Source organism: Panulirus ornatus, chromosome 57 (genome assembly GCF_036320965.1).
Source record: "Panulirus ornatus isolate Po-2019 chromosome 57, ASM3632096v1, whole genome shotgun sequence".
Taxonomy (NCBI): domain Eukaryota; kingdom Metazoa; phylum Arthropoda; class Malacostraca; order Decapoda; family Palinuridae; genus Panulirus; species Panulirus ornatus.
Window position 1 is genome coordinate 14573676 of NC_092280.1, and position 21252 is coordinate 14594927.

The following is a 21252-nucleotide window of genomic DNA, read 5'->3' on the forward strand; positions in this document are numbered from 1 at the left end:
AAAGGTTCTGGGAGCGTTGAAGAATGTCGAAAGCGAGAACATTATCTCGGAAAGCAAAAATGGGTGTTTGAAGGAATGGTGGTTCCAAAAATGTTATATGGTTGCGAGGCATGGGCTATAGATAGGGTTGTGCAGAGGAGGGTGGATGTGTTGGAAATGAGATGTTGGAGGACAATATGTGGTGTGAGGTGGTTTGATCGAGTAAGTAATGAAAGGGTAAGAAAAATGTGTGGTAATAAAAAGACTGCGGTTGAGAGAGCAGAGGAGGATGTGTTGAAATGGTTTGGTCACATGGAGAGAATGTGCGAGGAAAGATTGACAAAGAGGATATATATGTCAGAGGTGGAGGAAACAAGAAGTGGGAGAACAAACTGGAGGAGGAAAGATGGAGTGAAAAAGATTTTGAGCAATCGGGGCCTGAACATGCAGGAGGGTGAAAGGTGTGCAAGGAATAGAGTGAATTGGAATGATGTGGTATACTGGGGTCGATGTGCTGTCAATGGATTGAACCAGGGCATATGATGTGTCTGGGGTAAACCATGAAAAGTTTTGTGGGGCCTGGATGTGGAAAGGGAGCTATGGTTTCGGTGCATTATACATGACACCTAGGGACTGAGTGTGAATGAATGTGGCCTCTGTTGTCTTTTCCTAGTGCTACCTCGCATGTGCGTGGGAGGACAAGGGTGCCATTTCATGTGTGGCGGGATGGCGACGGGAATGGCTAAGGGCAGCAAGTATGAATATGTACATGTGTAAATATGTATTTGTCTGTGTACATATATGGGGATAGGAGAGAAAGAATACTTTCCACGCATTCCTCACGCGTCGTAGAAGGCAACTAAAGTGGACGGGAGCGGGGGGCTGGAAACCCTCCCCTCCTTGTATTACAACTTTCTAAAAGGGGAAACAGAAGAAGGAGTCATGCGGGGAGCTGCTCATCCTCCTCGAAGGCTCAGACTGGGGTGTCTAAATGTGTGTGGATGTAACCAAGATGAGAAAAAAGGAGAGATAGGTAGCATGTTTGAGGAAAGGAACCCGGATGTTTTGGCTCTGAGTGAAACGAAGCTCAAGGGTAAAGGGGAAGAGTGGTTTGGGAATGTCTTGGGAGTAAAGTCAGGGGTTAGTGAGAGGACAAGAGCAAGGGAAGGAGTAGCACTACTCCTGACACAGGAGTGGTGGGAGTATGCGACAGAGTGTAAGAAAGTAAACTCTAAATTGATATGGGTAAAACTGAAAGTTGATGGAGAGAGATAGTTGATTATTGATGCATATGCACCTGGGCATGAGAAGAAAGATCATGAGAGGCAAGTGTTTTGGGAGCAGCTGAATGAGTGTGTTAGTGGTTTTGATGCACGAGACCGGGTTATAGTGTTGGGTGATTTGAATGCAAAGGTGAGTAATGTGGCAGTTGAGGGAATAATTGGTATACATGGGGTGTTCAGTGATGGAAATGGTGAAGAGCTTGTACATTTATGTGCTGAAAAAGGACTGGTGATTGGGAATACCTGGTTAAAAAGAGATATACATAAGTATATGTATGTAAGTTGGATAGATGGCCAGAGAGCGTTACTGGATTACGTGTTAACTGATAGGCGTGCGAAAGAGAGACTTCTGGATGTTAATGTGCTGAGAGGAGCAACTGGAGGGATGTCTAATCATTATCTTGTGGGTATGAAGGTGATATTTGTAGAGGTTTTCCGAAAAGAAGAGAGAATGTTGGGGTGAAGAGTGGTGAGAATAAGTGAGCTTGGGAAGGAGACTTGTGTGAAGAAGTACCAGGAGAGACTGAATATAGAATGGAAAACGGTGAGAACAAAGGACGTAAGGGGAGTGGGGGAGGAATGGGATGTATCTAGGGAAGAAGTGATGGCTTGCGCAAAAGATGCTTGTGGCATGAGAAGCGTGGGAGGTGGGCAGATTAGAGAGGGTAGTGAGTGGTGGGATGAAGAAGTAAGGTTATTAGTGAAAGAGAAGAGAGATGCATGTGGACGATTTTTGCAGGGAAAAATGGCAATTGAGTGGGAGATGTATAAAAGAAAGAGGCAGGAGGACAAGAGAAAGGTGCAAGAGGTGAAAAAGAGGGCAAATGAGACTTGGGGTCAGAGAGTATCATTAAATTTTAGGGAGAATAAAAAGATGTTTTGGAAGGAAGTAAATAAAGTGCGTAAGACAAGGGAACAAATGGGAACTTCAGTGAAGGGGGCTAATGGGGAGGTGATAACAAGTAGTGGTGATGTGAGAAGGAGATGGAGTGATTATTTTGAAGGTTTGTTGAATGCGTTTGATGATAGAGTGACAGATATAGGGTGTTTTGGTCGAGGTGGTGTGCAAAGTGAGAGGGTTAGGGAAAATGATTTGGTAAACAGAGAAGAGGTAGTAAAAGCTTTGCGGAAGATGAAAGCTGGCAAGGCAGTGGATTTGGATGGTATTGCAGTGGAATTTATTAAAAAAGGGGGTGACTGTATTGTTGACTGGTTGGTAAGGTTATTCAATGTATGTATGATTCATGGTGAGGTGCCTGAGGATTGGCGGAATGCTTGCATAGTGCCATTGTACAAAGGCAAAGGGGATAAGAGTGAGTGCTCAAATTACAGAGGTATAAGTTTGTTGAGTATGCCTGGTAAATTATATGGGAGGGTATTGATTGAGAGGGTGAAGGCATGTACAGAGCATCAGACTGGGGAAGAGCAGTGTGGTTTCAGAAGTGGTAGAGGATGTGTGAATCAGGTGTTTGCTTTGAAGAATGTATGTGAGAAATACTTGGAAAAGCAAATGGATTTGTATGAAGCATTTATGGATCTGGAGAAGGCATATGATAGAGTTGATAGAGATGCTCTGTGGAAGGTACTAAGAACATATGGTGTGGGAGGCAAGTTGTTAGAAGCAGTGAAAAGTTATTATCGAGGATGTAAGGCATGTGTACATGTAGGAAGAGAGGAAAGTGATTGGTTCTCAGTGAATGTAGGTTTGCGGCAGGGGTGTGTGATGTCTCCATGGTTGTTTAATTTGTTTATGGATGGGGTGGTTAGGGAGGTGAATGCAAGAGTTTTGGAAAAATGGGCAAGTATGCTGTCTGTTGTAGATGAGAGAGCTTGGGAATTCCCAAGTGAGTCAGTTGTTGTTCGCTGATGATAGAGCGCTGGTGGCTGATTCATGTGAGAAACTGCAGAAGTTAGTGACTGAGTTTGGTAAAGTGTGTGAAAGAAGAAAGCTGAGAGTAAATGTGAATAAGAGCAAGGTTATTAGGTACAGTAGGGTTGAGGGTCAAGTAATTTGGGAGGTAAGTTTGAATGGAGAAAAACTGGAGGAAGTGATGTGTTTTAGACATCTGGGAGTGGATTTGGCAGCGGATGGAACCATGGAAGCGGAAGTGAGTCATAGGGTTGGGGAGGGGGCGAAAATTCTGGGAGCCTTGAAGAATGTGTGGAAGTCGAGAACATTATCTCGGAAAGCAAAAATGGGTATGTTTGAAGGAATAGTGGTTCCAACAATGTTGTATGGTTGCGAGGCGTGGGCTATGGATAGAGTTGTGCGCAGGAGAGTGGATGTGCTGGAAATGAGATGTTTGAGGACAACATGTGGTGTGAGGTGGTTTGATCAAGTAAGTAATAATAGGGTAAGAGAGATGTGTGGTAATAAAAAGAGTGTGGTTGAGAGAGCAAAAGAGGGTGTTTTGAAATGGTTTGGTCACATGGAGAGAATGAGTGAGGAAAGATTGACCAAGAGGATATATGTGTCAGAGGTGGAGGGAATGAGGAGAAGAGGGAGACCAAACTGGAGGTGGAAAGTTGGAGTGAAAAAGATTTTGAGTGGTCGGGGCTTGAACATGCAGGAGGGTGAAAGGCGTGCAAGGAATAGAGTGAATTGGAACGATGTGGTATATTGAGGTCAACGTGCTGCCAATGGATTGAACCAGGGCATGTGAAGCGTCTGGGGTAAACCATGGAAAGTTTTGTGGGGCCTGGATGTGGAAAGGGAGCTGTGGTTTCGGTGCATTATTACATGACAGCTAGAGACAGTGTGAACGAATGGGGCCTTTGTTGTCTTTTCCTAGCGCTACCTCGCACACATGAGGCGGGAGGGTATTGTTATTCCATGTGTGGCGGGGTGGCGATGGGAATGAATAAAGGCAGACAATATGAATTATGTACATGGGTATATATGTATATGTCTGTGTGTATATATATATGTATACATTGAGATGTATAGGTATGTATATGTGCTGTGTGTGGACGTGTATGTACACATGTGTATGTGGGTGGGTTCGGCAATTCTTTCGTCTGTTTCCATGCACTACCTCGCTAACACGGGAGACAGTGACAAAGCAAAATAAATAAATGAATAAAAAAGTATATGTATATATACATTTGAAATGTATAGGTAAATGTATTTGTGCATGTGTGGGCATGTATGTATATACATGTGTATGTGGGTGGGTTGGGCCATTCTTTCATCTGTTTCCCTGCGCTACCTCGCTAACGCAGGAGACAGTGACAAAGTATAATAATAAAAAAAAAAAAAATCTTTCTTTTGTACCTGATTGCCATATCATGTGTTAGCAAGATAGCATTAGGAAACAGACTAAGAGAGACACAACCACTCACATACACATATTATCTTATTTTAATATACTTTATCGCTGTCTCCCGTGTTAGTGAGGTAGTGCAAGGAAACAGACGAAAGAACGGCCCAACCAACCCACATACACATGTATATACATACACATCCACACACGCACATATACATCTCAACGTATACATATATATACACACACAGACATATATGTACATACACACACACACACACACACACACATATATATATATATATATATATATATATATATATATATATATATATATATATATATATTATATATATATATATTTTTTTTTATCTTTTTTTTGCTTTGTCGCTGTCTCCCGCATTTGCGAGGTAGCGCAAGGAAACAGACGAAAGAAATGGCCCAACCCACCCCCATACACATGTATATACATACGTCCACACACGCAAAATATACATAACTACACAGCTTTCCATGGTTTACCCCAGACGCTTCACATGCCCCGATTCAATCCACTGACAGCACGTCAACCCCGGTATACCACATCGCTCCAATTCACTCTATTCCTTGCCCTCCTTTCACCCTCCTGCATGTTCAGGCCCCGATCACACAAAATCTTTTTCACTCTATCTTTCCACCTCCAATTTGGTCTCCCTCTTCTCCTCGTTCCCTCCACCTCCGACACATATATCCTCTTGGTCAATCTTTCCTCACTCATTCTCTCCATGTGACCAAACCATTTCAAAACACCCTCTTCTGCTCTCTCAACCACGCTCTTTTTATTTCCACACATCTCTCTTACCCTTACGTTACTTACTCGATCAAACCACCTCACACCACACATTGTCCTCAAACATCTCATTTCCAGCACATCCATCCTCCTGCGCACAACTCTATCCATAGCCCACGCCTCGCAACCATACAACATTGTTGGAACCACTATTCCTTAAAACATACTCATTTTTGCTTTCCGAGATAATGTTCTCGACTTCCACACATTCTTCAAGGCTCCCAGAATTTTCGCCCCCTCCCCCACCCTATGATCCACTTCCGCTTCCATGGTTCCATCCGCTCCCAGATCCACTCCCAGATATCTAAAACACATCACTTCCTCCAGTTTTTCTCCATTCAAACTCACCTCCCAATTGACTTGACCCTCAACCCTACTGTACCTACTAACCTTGCTCTTATTCACATTTACTCTTAACTTTCTTCTTTCACACACTTTACCAAACTCAGTCACCAGCTTCTGCAGTTTCTCACATGAATCAGCCACCAGCGCTGTATCATCAGCGAACAACAACTGACTCACTTCCCAAGCTCTCTCATCCCCAACAGACTTCATACTTGCCCCTCTTTCCAAAACTCTTGCATTCGCCTTGCTAACAACCCCATCCATAAACAAATTAAACAACCATGGAGACATCACACACCCCTGCCACAAACCTACATTCACTGAGAACCAATCACTCTCCTCTCTTCCTACATGTACACATGCCTTACATCCTCAATAAAAAGTTTTCACTGCTTCTAACAACTTGCCTTCCACACCATATTCTTAATACCTTCCACAGAGCATCTCTATCAACTCTATCATATGCCTTCTCCAGATCCATAAATGCTACATACAAATCCATTTGCTTTTCTAAGTATTTCTCACATACATTCTTCAAAGCAAACACCTGATCCACACATCCTCTACCACTTCTGAAACTACACTGCTCTTCCCCAATCTGATGCTCTGTACATGCCTTCACCCTCTCAATCAATACCCTCCCATATAATTTACCAGGAATACTCAACAAACTTATACCTCTGTAATTTGAGCACTCACTCTTATCCCCTTTGCCTTTGTACAATGGCACTATACACGCATTCCGCCAATCCTCAGGCACCTCACCATGAGTCATACATACATTAAATAACCTTACCAACCAGTCAATAATACAGTCACCCCCTTTTTTAATAAATTCCACTGCAATACCATCCAAACCTCCTGCCTTGCCGGCTTTCATCTTCCGCAAAGCTTTCACTACCTCTTCTCTGTTTACCAAATCATTTTCCCTAACCCTCTCACTTTGCACACCACCTCGACCAAAACAGCCCTATATCTGCCACTCTATCATCAAACACATTCAACAAACCTTCAAAATACTCACTCCATCTCCTTCTCACATCACCACTACTTGTTATCACCCCATTTGCGCCCTCACTGAAGTTCCCATTTGCGCCCTTCACTGAAGTTCCCATTTGCTCCCTTGTCTTACGCACTTTATTTACCTCCTTCCAAAACATCTTTTTATTCTCCCTAAAATCTAATGATACTCTCTCACCCCAACTCTCATTTGCCCTTTTTTTCACCTCTTGCACCTTTCTCTTGACCTCCTGTCTCTATCTTTTATACACCTCCCACTCAATTGCATTTTTTCCCTGTAAAAATCGTCCAAATGCCTCTCTCTTCTCTTTTACTAATAATCTTACTTCTTCATCCCACCACTCACTACCCTTTCTAATCAACCCACCTCCCACTCTTCTCATGCCACAAGCATCTTTTGTGCAATCCATCACTGATTCCCTAAATACATCCCATTCCTCCCCCACTCCCCTTACTTCCAGTGTTCTCACCTTTTTCCATTCTGTACTCAGTCTCTCCTGGTACTTCCTCACACAAGTCTCCTTCCCAAGCACACTTACTCTCACCACCCTCTTCACCCCAACATTCACTCTTCTTTTCTGAAAACCCATACAAATCTTCACCTTAGCCTCCACAAGATAATGATCAGACATCCCTTCAGTGCCACCTCTCAGCACATTAACATCCAAAAGTCTCTCTTTTCGCACGCCTGTCAATTAACACGTAATCCAATAATGCTCTCTGGCCATCTCTCCTACTTACATACATAAACTTATGTATATCTCGCTTTTTAAACCAGGTATTCCCAATCACCAGTCCTTTTTCAGCACATAAATCTACAAGCTCTTCACCATTTCCATTTACAACACTGAACACCCCAGGTATACCAATTATTCCCTCAACTGCCACATTACTCACCTTTGCATTCAAATCACCCATCACTATAACCCGGTCTTGTGCATCAAAACCACTAACACACTCATTCAGCTGCTCCCAAAACACTTGCCTCTCATGATCTTTCTTCTCATGCCCAGGTGCATATGCACCAATAATCACCCATCTCTCTCCATCAACTTTCAGTTTTACCCATATCAATCGAGAATTTACTTTCTTACATTCTATCACATACTCCCACAACTCCTGTTTCAGGAGTACTGCTACTCCTTCCCTTGCTCTCGTCCTCTCACTAACCCCTGACTTTACTCCCAAGACATTCCCAAACCACTCTTCCCCTTTACCCTTGAGCTTCGTTTCACTCAGAGCCAAAACATCCACGTTCCTTTCCTCAAACATACTACCTATCTCTCCTTTTTTCACATCTTGGTTACATCCACACACATTTAGACACCCCAGTCTGAGCCTTCGAGGAGGATGAGCACTCCCCGCGTGACTCCTTCTTCTGTTTCCCATTTTAGAAAGTTAAGAAATACAAGGAGGGGAGGATTTCTGGCCCCCCGCTCCCGTCCCCTCTAGTCGCCTTCTACAACACGCGAGGAATGCGTGGGAAGTATATATATTATATTTTTATATATCTTTTTCTTTCTTTCATACTTTTCGCCATTTCCCGCGTTAGCAAGGTAGCATTAAGAACAGAGGACTGGGCCTCTGAGGGAATATCCTCACCTGGCCTCGTTCTCTGTTCCTTCTTTTGGAAAATAAAAAAAAAAAACGAGAGGGGAGGATTTCCAGCCCCCTGCTCCCTCCCCTTTTAGTCGCCTTCTACGACACGCAGGGAATACGTGGGAAGTATTCTTTCTCCCCTATCCCCAGGGATACATATATATATATATATATATATATATATATATATATATATATATATATATATATATATATATATATATATATATATATATATATATTTTTTTTTTATACTTTGTCGCTGTCTCCCGCGTTTGCGAGGTAGCGCAAGGAAACAGACGAAAGAAATGGCCCAACCCCCCCCATACACATGTATATACATACGTCCACACACGCAAATATACATACCTACACAGCTTTCCATGGTTTACCCCAGACGCTTCACATGCCTTGATTCAATCCACTGACAGCACATCAACCCCGGTATACCACATCGCTCCAATTCACTCTATTCCTTGCCCTCCTTTCACCCTCCTGCATGTTCAGGCCCCGATCACACAAAATCTTTTTCACTCCATCTTTCCACCTCCAATTTGGTCTCCCTCTTCTCCTCGTTCCCTCCACCTCCGACACATATATCCTCTTGGTCAATCTTTCCTCACTCATTCTCTCCATGTGCCCAAACCACTTCAAAACACCCTCTTCTGCTCTCTCAACCACGCTCTTTTTATTTCCACACATCTCTCTTACCCTTACGTTACTTACTCAATCAAACCACCTCACACCACACATTGTCCTCAAACATCTCATTTCCAGCACATCCATCCTCCTGCGCACAACTCTATCCATAGCCCACGCCTCGCAACCATACAACATTGTTGGAACCACTATTCCTTAAAACATACTCATTTTTGCTTTCCGAGATAATGTTCTCGACTTCCACACATTCTTCAAGGCTCCCAGAATTTTCGCCCCCTCCCGCACCCTATGATCCACTTCCGCTTCCATGGTTCCATCCGCTGCCAGATCCAATCCCAGATATCTAAAACACTTCACTTCCTCCAGTTTTTCTCCATTCAAACTCACCTCCCAATTGACTTGACCCTCAACCCTACTGTACCTAATAACCTTGCTCTTATTCACATTTACTCTTAACTTTCTTCTTCCACACACTTTACCAAACTCAGTCACCAGCTTCTACAGTTTCTCACATGAATCAGCCACCAGCGCTGTATCATCAGCGAACAACAACTGACTCACTTCCCAAGCTCTCTCATCCCCAACAGACTTCATACTTGCCCCTCTTTCCAAAACTCTTGCATTTACCTCCCTAACAACCCCATCCATAAACAAATTAAACAACCATGGAGACATCACACACCCCTGCCGCAAACCTACATTCACTGAGAACCAATCACTTTCCTCTCTTCCTACACGTACACATGCCTTACATCCTCGATAAAAACTTTTCACTGCTTCTAACAACTTTCCTCCCACACCATATATTCTTAATACCTTCCACAGAGCATCTCTATCAACTCTATCATATGCCTTCTCCAGATCCATAAATGCTACATACAAATCCATTTGCTTTTCTAAGTATTTCTCACATACATTCTTCAAAGCAAACACCTGATCCACACATCCTCTACCACTTCTGAAACCACACTGCTCTTCCCCAATCTGATGCTCTGTACACGCCTTCACCCTCTCAATCAATACCCTCCCATATAATTTACCAGGAATACTCAACAAACTTATACCTCTGTAATTTGAGCACTCACTCTTATCCCCTTTGCCTTTGTACAATGGCACTATGCACGCATTCCGCCAATCCTCAGGCACCTCACCATGAGTCATACATACATTAAATAACCTTACCAACCAGTCAACAATACAGTCACCCCCTTTTTTAATAAATTCCACTGCAATACCATCCAAACCTGCTGCCTTGCCGGCTTTCATCTTCCGCAAAGCTTTCACTACCTCTTCTCTGTTTACCAAATCATTTTCCCTAACCCTCTCACTTTGCACACCACCTCGACCAAAACACCCTATATCTGCCACTCTATCATCAAACACATTCAACAAACCTTCAAAATACTCACTCCATCTCCTTCTCACATCACCACTACTTGTTATCACCTCCCCATTTGCGCCCTTCACTGAAGTTCCCATTTGCTCCCTTGTCTTACGCACTTTATTTACCTCCTTCCAGAACATCTTTTTATTCTCCCTAAAATTTAATGATACTCTCTCACCCCAACTCTCATTTGCCCTTTTTTTCACCTCTTGCACCTTTCTCTTGACCTCCTGTCTCTTTCTTTTATACATCTCCCACTCAATTGCATTTTTTCCCTGCAAAAATCGTCCAAATGCCTCTCTCTTCTCTTTCACTAATACTCTTACTTCTTCATCCCACCACTCACTACCCTTTCTAATCAACCCACCTCCCACTCTTCTCATGCCACAAGCATCTTTTGCGCAATCCATCACTGATTCCCTAAATACATCCCATTCCTCCCCCACTCCCCTTGCTTCCATTTTTCTCACCTTTTTCCATTCTGTACTCAGTCTCTCCTGGTACTTCCTCACACAGGTCTCCTTCTCAAGCTCACTTACTCTCGCCACCCTCTTCACCCCAACATTCACTCTTCTTTTCTGAAAACCCATACAAATCTTCACCTTAGCCTCCACAAGATAATGATCAGACATCCCTCCAGTTGCACCTCTCAGCACATTAACATCCAAAAGTCTCTCTTTCGCACGCCTGTCAATTAACACGTAATCCAATAACGCTCTCTGGCCATCTCTCCTACTTTCATAAGTATACTTATGTATATCTCGCTTTTTAAACCAGGTATTCCCAATCATCAGTCCTTTTTCAGCACATAAATCTACAAGCTCTTCACCATTTCCATTTACAACACTGAACACCCCATGTATACCAATTATTCCCTCAACTGCCACATTACTCACCTTTGCATTCAAATCACCCATCACTATAACCCGGTCTCGTGCATCAAAACCACTAACACACTCATTCAGCTGCTCCCAAAACACTTGCCTCTCTTGATCTTTCTTCTCATGCCCAGGTGCATATGCACCAATAATCACCCACCTCTCTCCATCAACTTTCAGTTTTACCCATATTAATCGAGAATTTACTTTCTTACACTCTATCACATACTCCCACAACTCCTGTTTCAGGAGTATTGCTACTCCTTCCCTTGCTCTTGTCCTCCCACTAACCCCTGACTTTACTCCCAAGACATTCCCAAACCACTCTTCCCCTTTACCCTTGAGCTTCGTTTCACTCAGAGCCAAAACATCCAGGTTCCTTTCCTCAAACATACTACCTATCTCTCCTTTTTTCACATCTTGGTTACATCCACACACATTTAGGCACCCCACTCTGAGCCTTCGAGGAGGATGAGCACTCCCCGCGTGACTCCTTCCTCTGTTTCCCATTTTAGAAAGTTAATACAAGGAGGGGAGGATTTCTGGCCCCCCGCTCCCGTCCCCTCTAGTTGCCTTCTACGACACGCGAGGAATACGTGGGAAGCATTCTTTCACCCCTATCCCCAGGGATAATATACATATATATATACATATACACATACACACACATACACATACATACGCACATATACACACACACACACATACATATATATACATATGAAAAATGTAAGAAACAATTTAGAAAACTGAAACTTCTAGCTTGAAATGAATGAAAAAAATGAATGTCACATAATGGTTCAACCTCTGGCTATGGAAAAAAGGAAATGTATAATTTATTCACAGAAACGTCAATATATATATATATATTTTTTTTTTTTTTTTTCATACTATTCGCCATTTCCCGCGATAGCGAGGTAGCGTTAAGAACAGAGGACTGGGCCTTTGAGGGAATATCCTCACCTGGCCCCCTTCTCTGTTCCTTCTTTTGGAAAATTAAAAAAAAACGAGAGGGGAGGATTTCCAGCCCCCCGCTCCCTTCCCTTTTAGTCGCCTTCTACGACACGCAGGGAATACGTGGGAAGTATTCTTTTTTAATTTTCCAAAAGAAGGAACAGAGAATTGGGCCAGGTGACGGTAGTCCCTCAAAGGCCCAGTCCTCTGTTCTTAACGCTACCTCGCTAATGCGGGAAATGGCGAATAGTTTGAAAGAAAGAAAGATATATATATATATATATATATATATATATATATATATATATATATATTGTCGCTGTCTCCCGCATTTGCGAGGTAGCGCAAGGAAACAGACGAAAGAAATGGCCCAACTCCCCCCATACACATGTATATACATACGTCCACATACGCAAAATATACATACCTACACAGCTTTCCATGGTTTACCCCAGACGCTTCACATGCCTTGATTCAATCCACTGACAGCACGTCAACCCCGGTATACCACATCGCTCCAATTCACTCTATTCCTTGCCCTCCTTTCACCCTCCTGCATGTTCAGGCCCCAATCACACAAAATCTTTTTCACTCCATCTTTCCACCTCCAATTTGGTCTCCCTCTTCTCCTCGTTCCCTCCACCTCCGACACATATATCCTCTTGGTCAATCTTTCCTCACTCATTCTCTCCATGTGCCCAAACCACTTCAAAACACCCTCTTCTGCTCTCTCAACCACGCTCTTTTTATTTCCACACATCTCTCTTACCCTTACGTTACTCACTCGATCAAACCACCTCACACCACACATTGTCCTCAAACATCTCATTTCCAGCACATCCATCCTCCTGCGCACAACTCTATCCATAGCCCACGCCTCGCAACCATACAACATTGTTGGAACCACTATTCCTTCAAACATACCCATTTTTCCTTTCCGAGATAATGTTCTCGACTTCCACACATTCTTCAAGGCCCCCAGAATTTTCGCCCCCTCCCCCACCCTATGATCCACTTCCGCTTCCATGGTTCCATCTGCTGCCAGATCCACTCCCAGATATCTAAAACACTTCACTTCCTCCAGTTTTTCTCCATTCAAACTCACCTCCCAATTGACTTGACCCTCAACCCTACTGTACCTAATAACCTTGCTCTTATTCACATTTACTCTTAACTTTCTTCTTCCACACACTTTACCAAACTCAGTCACCAGCTTCTGCAGTTTCTCACATGAATCAGCCACCAGCGCTGTATCATCAGCGAACAACAACTGACTCACTTCCCAAGCTCTCTCATCCCCAACAGACTTCATACTTGCCCCTCTTTCCAAAACTCTTGCATTTACCTCCCTAACAACCCCATCCATAAACAAATTAAACAACCATGGAGACATCACACACCCCTGCCGCAAACCTACATTCACTGAGAACCAATCACTTTCCTCTCTTCCTACACGTACACATGCCTTACATCCTCGATAAAAACTTTTCACTGCTTCTAACAACTTGCCTCCCACACCATATATATATATATATATTGTAATTATATATATATATATATATATATTGGATTACGTGTTAATTGACAGGCGTGCGAAAGAGAGACTTTTGGATGTTAATGTGCTGAGAGGTGCAACTGGAGGGATGTCTGATCATTATCTTGTGGAGGCTAAGGTGAAGATTTGTATGGGTTTTCAGAAAAGAAGAGTGAATGTTGGCGTGAAGAGGGTGGTGAGAGTAAGTGAGCTTGGGAAGGAGACCTGTGTGAGGAAGTACCAGGAGAGACTGAGTACAGAATGGAAAAAGGTGAGAACAATGGAAGTAAGGGGAGTGGGGGAGGAATGGGATGTATTTAGGGAATCAGTGATGGATTGCGCAAAAGATGCTTGTGGCATGAGAAGAGTGGGAGGTGGGTTGATTAGAAAGGGTAGTGAGTGGTGGGATGAAGAAGTAAGAGTATTAGTGAAAGAGAAGAGAGAGGCATTTGGACGATTTTTGCAGGGAAAAAATGCAATTGAGTGGGAGACGTATAAAAGAAAGAGACAGGAGGTCAAGAGAAAGGTGCAAGAGGTGAAAAAAAGGCCAAATGAGAGTTGGGGTGAGAGAGTATCATTAAATTTTAGGGAGAATAAAAAGATGTTCTGGAAGGAGGTAAATAAGGAGGTGGGGGAGGGGGCGAAAATTCTGGGAGCCTTGAAGAATGTGTGGAAGTCGAGAACATTATCTCGGAAAGCAAAAATGGGTATGTTTGAAGGAATAGTGGTTCCAACAATGTTGTATGGTTGCGAGGCGTGGACTATGGATAGAGTTGTGCGCAGGAGGATGGATGTGCTGGAAATGAGATGTTTGAGGACAATGTGTGGTGTGAGGTGGTTTGATCGAGTAAGTAACGTAAGGGTAAGAGAGATGTGTGGAAATAAAAAGAGCGTGGTTGAGAGAGCAGAAGAGGGTGTTTTGAAATGGTTTGGTCACATGGAGAGAATGAGTGAGGAAAGATTGACCAAGAGGATATATGTGTCGGAGGTGGAGGGAACGAGGAGAAGAGGGAGACCAAATTGGAGGTGGAAAGATGGAGTGAAAAAGATTTTGTGTGATCGGGGCCTGAACATGCAGGAGGGTGAAAGGAGAGCAAGGAATAGAGTGAATTGGAGCGATGTGGTATACTGGGGTTGACGTGCTGTCAGTGGATTGAATCAAGGCATGTGAAGCGTCTGGGGTAAACCATGGAAAGCTGTGTAGGTATGTATATTTGCGTGTGTGGACGTATGTATATACATGTGTATGGGGGTGGGTTGGGCCATTTCTTTCGTCTGTTTCCTTGCGCTACCTTACAAATGCGGGAGACAGCGGCAAAAAAAAAAAAAAAAAAAAAAAAAAAAAAAATATATATATATATATATATATATATGGTGAGGTGCCTGAGGATTGGCGGAATGCGTGCATAGTGCCATTGTACAAAGGCAAAGGGGATAAGAGTGAGTGCTCAAATTACAGAGGTATAAGTTTGTTGAGTATTCCTGGTAAATTGTATGGGAGGGTATTGATTGAGAGGGTGAAGGCATGTACAGAGCATCAGATTGGGGAAGAGCAGTGCGGTTTCAGAAGTGGTAGAGGATGTGTGGATCAGGTGTTTGCTTTGAAGAATGTATGTGAGAAATACTTAGAAAAGCAAATGGATTTGTATGTAGCATTTATGGATCTGGAGAAGGCATATGATAGAGTTGATAGAGATGCTCTGTGGAAGGTATTAAGAATATATGGTGTGGGAGGCAAGTTGTTAGAAGCAGTGAAAAGTTTTTATCGAGGATGTAAGGCATGTGTACGTGTAGGAAGAGAGGAAAGTGATTGGTTCTCAGTGAATGTAGGTTTGCGCCAGGGGTGTGTGATGTCTCCATGGTTGTTTAATTTGTTTATGGATGGGGTTGTAAGGGAGGTAAATGCAAGAGTCCTGGAAAGAGGGGCAAGTATGAAGTCTGTTGGGGATGAGAGAGCTTGGGAAGTGAGTCAGTTGTTGTTCGCTGATGATACAGCGCTGGTGGCTGATTCATGTGAGAAACTGCAGAAGCTGGTGACTGAGTTTGGTAAAGTGTGTGGAAGAAGAAAGTTGAGAGTAAATGTGAATAAGAGCAAGGTTATTAGGTACAGTAGGGGTGAGGGTCAAGTCAATTGGGAGGTGAGTTTGAATGGAGAAAAACTGGAGGAAGTGAAGTGTTTTAGATATCTGGGAGTGGATCTGTCAGCGGATGGAACCATGGAAGCGGAAGTGGATCATAGGGTGGGGGAGGGGGCGAAAATTTTGGGAGCCTTGAAAAATGTGTGGAAGTCGAGAACATTATCTCGGAAAGCAAAAATGGGTATGTTTGAGGGAATAGTGGTTCCAACAATGTTGTATGGTTGCGAGGCGTGGGCTATGGATAGAGATGTGCGCAGGAGGATGGATGTGCTGGAAATGAGATGTTTGAGGACAATGTGTGGTGTGAGGTGGTTTGATCGAGTAAGTAACGTAAGGGTAAGAGAGATGTGTGGAAATAAAAAGAGCGTGGTTGAGAGAGCAGAAGAGGGTGTTTTGAAATGGTTTGGGCACATGGAGAGAATGAGTGAGGAGAGATTGACCAAGAGGATATATGTGTCGGAGGTGGAGGGAACGAGGAGAAGAGGGAGACCAAATTGGAGGTGGAAAGATGGAGTGAAAAAGATTTTGTGTGATCGGGGCCTGAACATGCAGGAGGGTGAAAGGAGGGCAAGAAATAGAGTGAATTGGAGTCATGTGGTATACAGGGGTTGACGTGCTGTCAGTGGATTGAAGCAAGGCATGTGAAGCGTCTGGGGTAAACCATGGAAAGCTGTGTAGGTATGTATATTTGCGTGTGTGGACGTGTGTATGTACATGTGTATGGGGGGGGGGGGCCATTTCTTTCGTCTGTTTCCTTGCGCTACCTCGCAAACGCGGGAGACAGCGACAAAGTATAAAAAAAAAAAAAAAAAAAAAAATATATATATATATATATATATATATATATATATATATATATATATATATATATATATATATATAGGAGAGAGAGAGAGAGAGAGAGAGAGAGAGAGAGAGAGAGAGAGAGGGGGGGGGGGGGGGTGGGGGGGAAAGAAGTTTCATTGTGTGTGTGTGATATGGAAGGTGGAATAGAGACAGGTGAGAAAGGGTACTGAGTGATGGGACAAAGTTACTAGTTAAAGAGAAAAAAAGAGAGGTATGTGGACATTATTTGCAGAGAGGACTGCAAACAATGGAGATGTACAAGAGAAAGTGGCAGGGTAAGAGGAAGCTACAGTGGTTGAAAAGAATGGCAAATGAGAGTTGAAGTGACCAATTATCAGCAAATTCTTTCTTCAAAAACGGTCCTGAAACAAATATTTAGAAAAAATAGGAGTGTGAGAATCAGACAGCCATTAAAATGGAGGAAAGTATATGCATAGGCAAGACTTGTGTGGAGATCATGCAAAATTCTACTGGATACTGGAAAATGTCTCATCATTTCACAGATCAATAAATAACAAAGGAAAACAACAAATACTGTCCAAGTGAGTATGAAGTGAAGCATGATCCGAACAGAATTATGCACTGGAATATACAATCCCTAAGTTAATCAGATACACTGTTCCTCACTTACCTTCAATCTCTTGTTAATAGCAATTGCCTCCTCCATTTTTCGCCTGAGAACATTCTGCTGCTTGGAATGTAGGCGTTCCATCTTTACAATCTGATATTGCTTCCTCCGATCAGCTTCTTTCAGTTTGGCTACCTGAGAGAGAGAGATTTATGAAAAACAATCCACCATTCTGTAAATAAACTTCACGATTCATCTGAATCTTATAAGATTATGAAAGTGAAATCAGTAATTTCAAAAAGGATTATGGGAAACATTGGAACAAACTTATCACTAAAAAAGTATTATCTTTTTATTATACTTCGTCGCTGTCTCCTGCGCGGTAGCGCTAGGAATAGACAACAAAGGCCACATTTATTCACACTCATTCTCTATCTGTCATGTATAATGCACCGAAACCACAGCTCCCTTTCCACATCCAAGCTCCACAAAATTTTCCCTGGTTTACCCCAGACGCTTCACATGACCTGGTTCAATCCACTGACAGCAAGTCGACCTCAGTATACCACATCGTTCCAATTCACTCTATTCATTGCATGCCTTTCATCATCCTGCATGTTCAGGCCCCAACCACTCAAAATCTTTTTCACTCCATCTTTCCACCTCCAATTTGGTCTCCCACTTCTCCTTGTTCCCTCCACCTCTGACACATATATCCTCTTTGTCAATCTTTCCTCACTCATTCTCTCCATGTGACCCAAACCATTTCAATACACCCTCTTCTGCTCTCTCAACCGCACTCTTTTTATTACCATATCTCTCTCTTACCCTTTCATTACTTAATCAAACCACATCTCTCTCTTACCCTTTCATTACTTAATCAAACCAACTCACACCACACATTGTCCTCAAACATCTCATTTCCAACACATCCACCTTCTTCTGCACAACCCTATCTATAGCCCACGCCTCGCAACCATATAACATTGTTGGAACCACTATTCCTTCAAACATACCCATTTTTGCTTTCAGAGATAATGTTCTCACCTTCCACACATTTTTCAACACTCCTAGAACTTTCGCCCCCTCCCCCACCCTGTGACTTCCACTTCCATGGTTCCATCTGCTGCCAAATCCACTCCCAGATATCTAAAACACTTCACTTCCTCCAGTTTTTCTCCATTCAAACTTATCTCCCGACTGACTTCTCCCTCAATCCCACTGTACCTAATAACCTTGCTCTTATCCACATTTACTCTCAACTTTCTTCTTTCACACACTTTACCAAACTCAGTCACCAGCTTCTGCAGTTTCTCATCCGAATCAGCCATCAGCACTGTATCATCAGCGAACAGCAACTTGCTCACTTCCCAAGCACACTCATCCACAACAGACTGCATACTTGCCTCTTTCTCCAAAACTCTTGCATTCACCTCCCTAACAACCCCATCCATAAACAAATTAAACAACCATGGAGACATCATGCACCCCTGCCGCTAACCGACATTCACTGAGAACCAATCACTTTCCTCTCTTCCTACTCGTACACATGCCTTACATCCTCAATAAAAACTTTTCACTGCTTCTAGCAACTTGCCTCCCACACCATATACTCTTAATACCTTCCACAGAGCATTTCTATCAACTCTATCATATGCCTTCTCCAGATCCATACATGCTACATACATATCCATTTGTTTTTCAAAGTATTTCTCACATACATTCTTCAAAGCAAACACCTGATCCACACATCCTCTATCACTTCTGAAACCACACTGCTCTTCCTCACTCTGATGCTCTGTACATGCCTTCACCCTCTCAATCAATACCCTCACATATAATTTCCCAGGAATACTCAACAAACGTACACCTCTGTAGTTTGAACACTCACCTTTATCCCCTTTGCCTTTGTACAATGGCACTATGTATGCATTCTGCCAATCCTCAGGCACTTCACCATGAGCCATACATAAATTGAATATCCTCACCAACCAGTCAACAACACAGTCACCCCCTTTTTTAGTAAATTCCACTGCAATACCATCCAAACCCACCACCTTGCTGGCTTTCATATTCTGCAAAGCTTTCAGTACCTCTCTGTTTATCAAATTATTCTCCCTGACCCTCTCACTTTGCACACCACCTCGACCAAAACACCCCATATTTGCCACTCTATCATCTAACACATTCAACAAACCTTCAAAATACTCACTCCATCTCCTTCTCACATCACCGCTACTTGTTATTACCTCCCCATTAGCCCCCTTCACTGATGTTCCCATTTGTTCTCTTGTCTTAAGAACTGAAAAAGTAGCTATATTATTCTGAAGAGGGCGTGAAAAGAATTATGTCTATTGTGTTGTAATAAATTCAAAAGCTTAAAAATTACATAATAAAAAGAGATACTTCATGTTTTAAGTAAGACTGCCTATAAACAAACAGAAAAAAAAAAATGTAACATGAAATGCAAAACCTTATGGCAGGTAAACACCAGAGCCATTGTAATTCTGCAAAGAGAAACCTTTGTTAACAAATACATAAACTTACATCCCTGTTTTCAAGCTTATTTAAGTTCCTAAAACTATCTACTGCAGCAGATCTTTAATACGCATTATGAAATTCTCAGGTGACCTTTAAGAGATGCTTGGGATGTGCACTAAAATTACTTTCAAATCATACTTTTGTATACAGCAAATTCTCACTACTTTACACTTCAGGAAAATTCAATTTGGAAGATATCACAATTAAGGAAGTACAAAACTATATATCTTAAAGAGATGAAGAAGCAAAATTAAAAGAATCAAATTCAAAAGAACCAATGGATTAGTTAGGCCTGTGCTAGATGCAATGAGACTTATGTAGTGTATCATGGCTCAAGACATGTGATGTATATTTCATAATCCCATCTAAATATATGGTGTAGGCCTTTGCCAGGCTTTATAAAAATATGCACAGAATTATTATTGAAACTTTATTAAATTCAATTCTTATAACAGGCTTGGTCCCAAGCACTGCAAAATTAAAAATAAAACAAAGTCATACACATTTTCCTAACCCTAGTGATTCCTAACCAACAGCTGTTCACTATAAAAACTTCATTAATAAGATGGCATACCTCTCTATCCTTCTGAGTCTTCCATACTCTGAACTTTTCATTGTCTTCTCTCATTTGACGTATGAGTTTCACTCGAATGGCTTTCATGTTCTGCAAAGTTGACAGATAAAAGCACCCATTAATGTACAAATTGAAAAACTATCCAATAAAGCAAATCTGACTTCATCACTTATTTGTACTTAAGACAACCACTTCCTTTCAATCCTTCAGGACATGACTACAGAATCCATTTCCAATGAGAGGAAAGTACCTACCTACCTACAAATGAATTGGAGATTCTGCTCAAAGCAAGGCTAGCATGTAAAACTCACTGTACACATATATATTTTTATTCATAAGTGAGGATGCAGGGCTTAAAGAACATGAAGAGTCTGCAGTCTGTTGGGGGTGGGGGAGCCTAGGAGGTAAGTTACTGTTTACTGATGAAATGGAACTGCTGGCAGACTTAAGTGAGAAACAGCAGAGGCTACTTTCTGAGTATGTGTAAAAGGAGAAAAGTGAGAGCAAATGTGAATAAAAGCAAGGTTATTAGGTTTAGCAATGGAAACAGACAGGTTAGTCGGAGTGAGTTTGAATCGAGAGAACCTCAGAAAATTAAGTGATTTAAGTGAAATTGGAAAAAAAATGTAGCTTAGACATTGAAGCTTATTGATACAGTGGTTAAATTGATGAGAACTGCTATAGACATTTGTGTAAATAAATTATACATTTCCTTTTTCCCATAGCCAGAGGTTGAACCATTATGTGACATTCATTTTTTTCATTCATTTCAAGCTAGAAGTTTCAGCTTTCTAAATTGTTTCTTACATTTTTCATATGTATATATATATGTATGTGTGTGTGTGTGTATATGTGCG

General features: G+C 42.2%; 1 protein-coding gene across 1 annotated transcript in view; it reads right to left on the reverse strand.

The window, feature by feature from the left end:
* Positions 1–21252, reverse strand: part of LOC139766183 (chromosome-associated kinesin KIF4-like) — a 296752-nt gene that overhangs the window by 134597 nt on the left and 140903 nt on the right. Inside the window, exons 14-15 of the mRNA XM_071694453.1 lie at positions 20396–20485; positions 17344–17475 (exon numbers count right to left, since the gene is read on the reverse strand). Of these exons, the coding sequence (XP_071550554.1) occupies positions 17344–17475; positions 20396–20485 (222 nt within the window). The remainder of the gene's footprint in view (positions 1–17343; positions 17476–20395; positions 20486–21252) is intronic.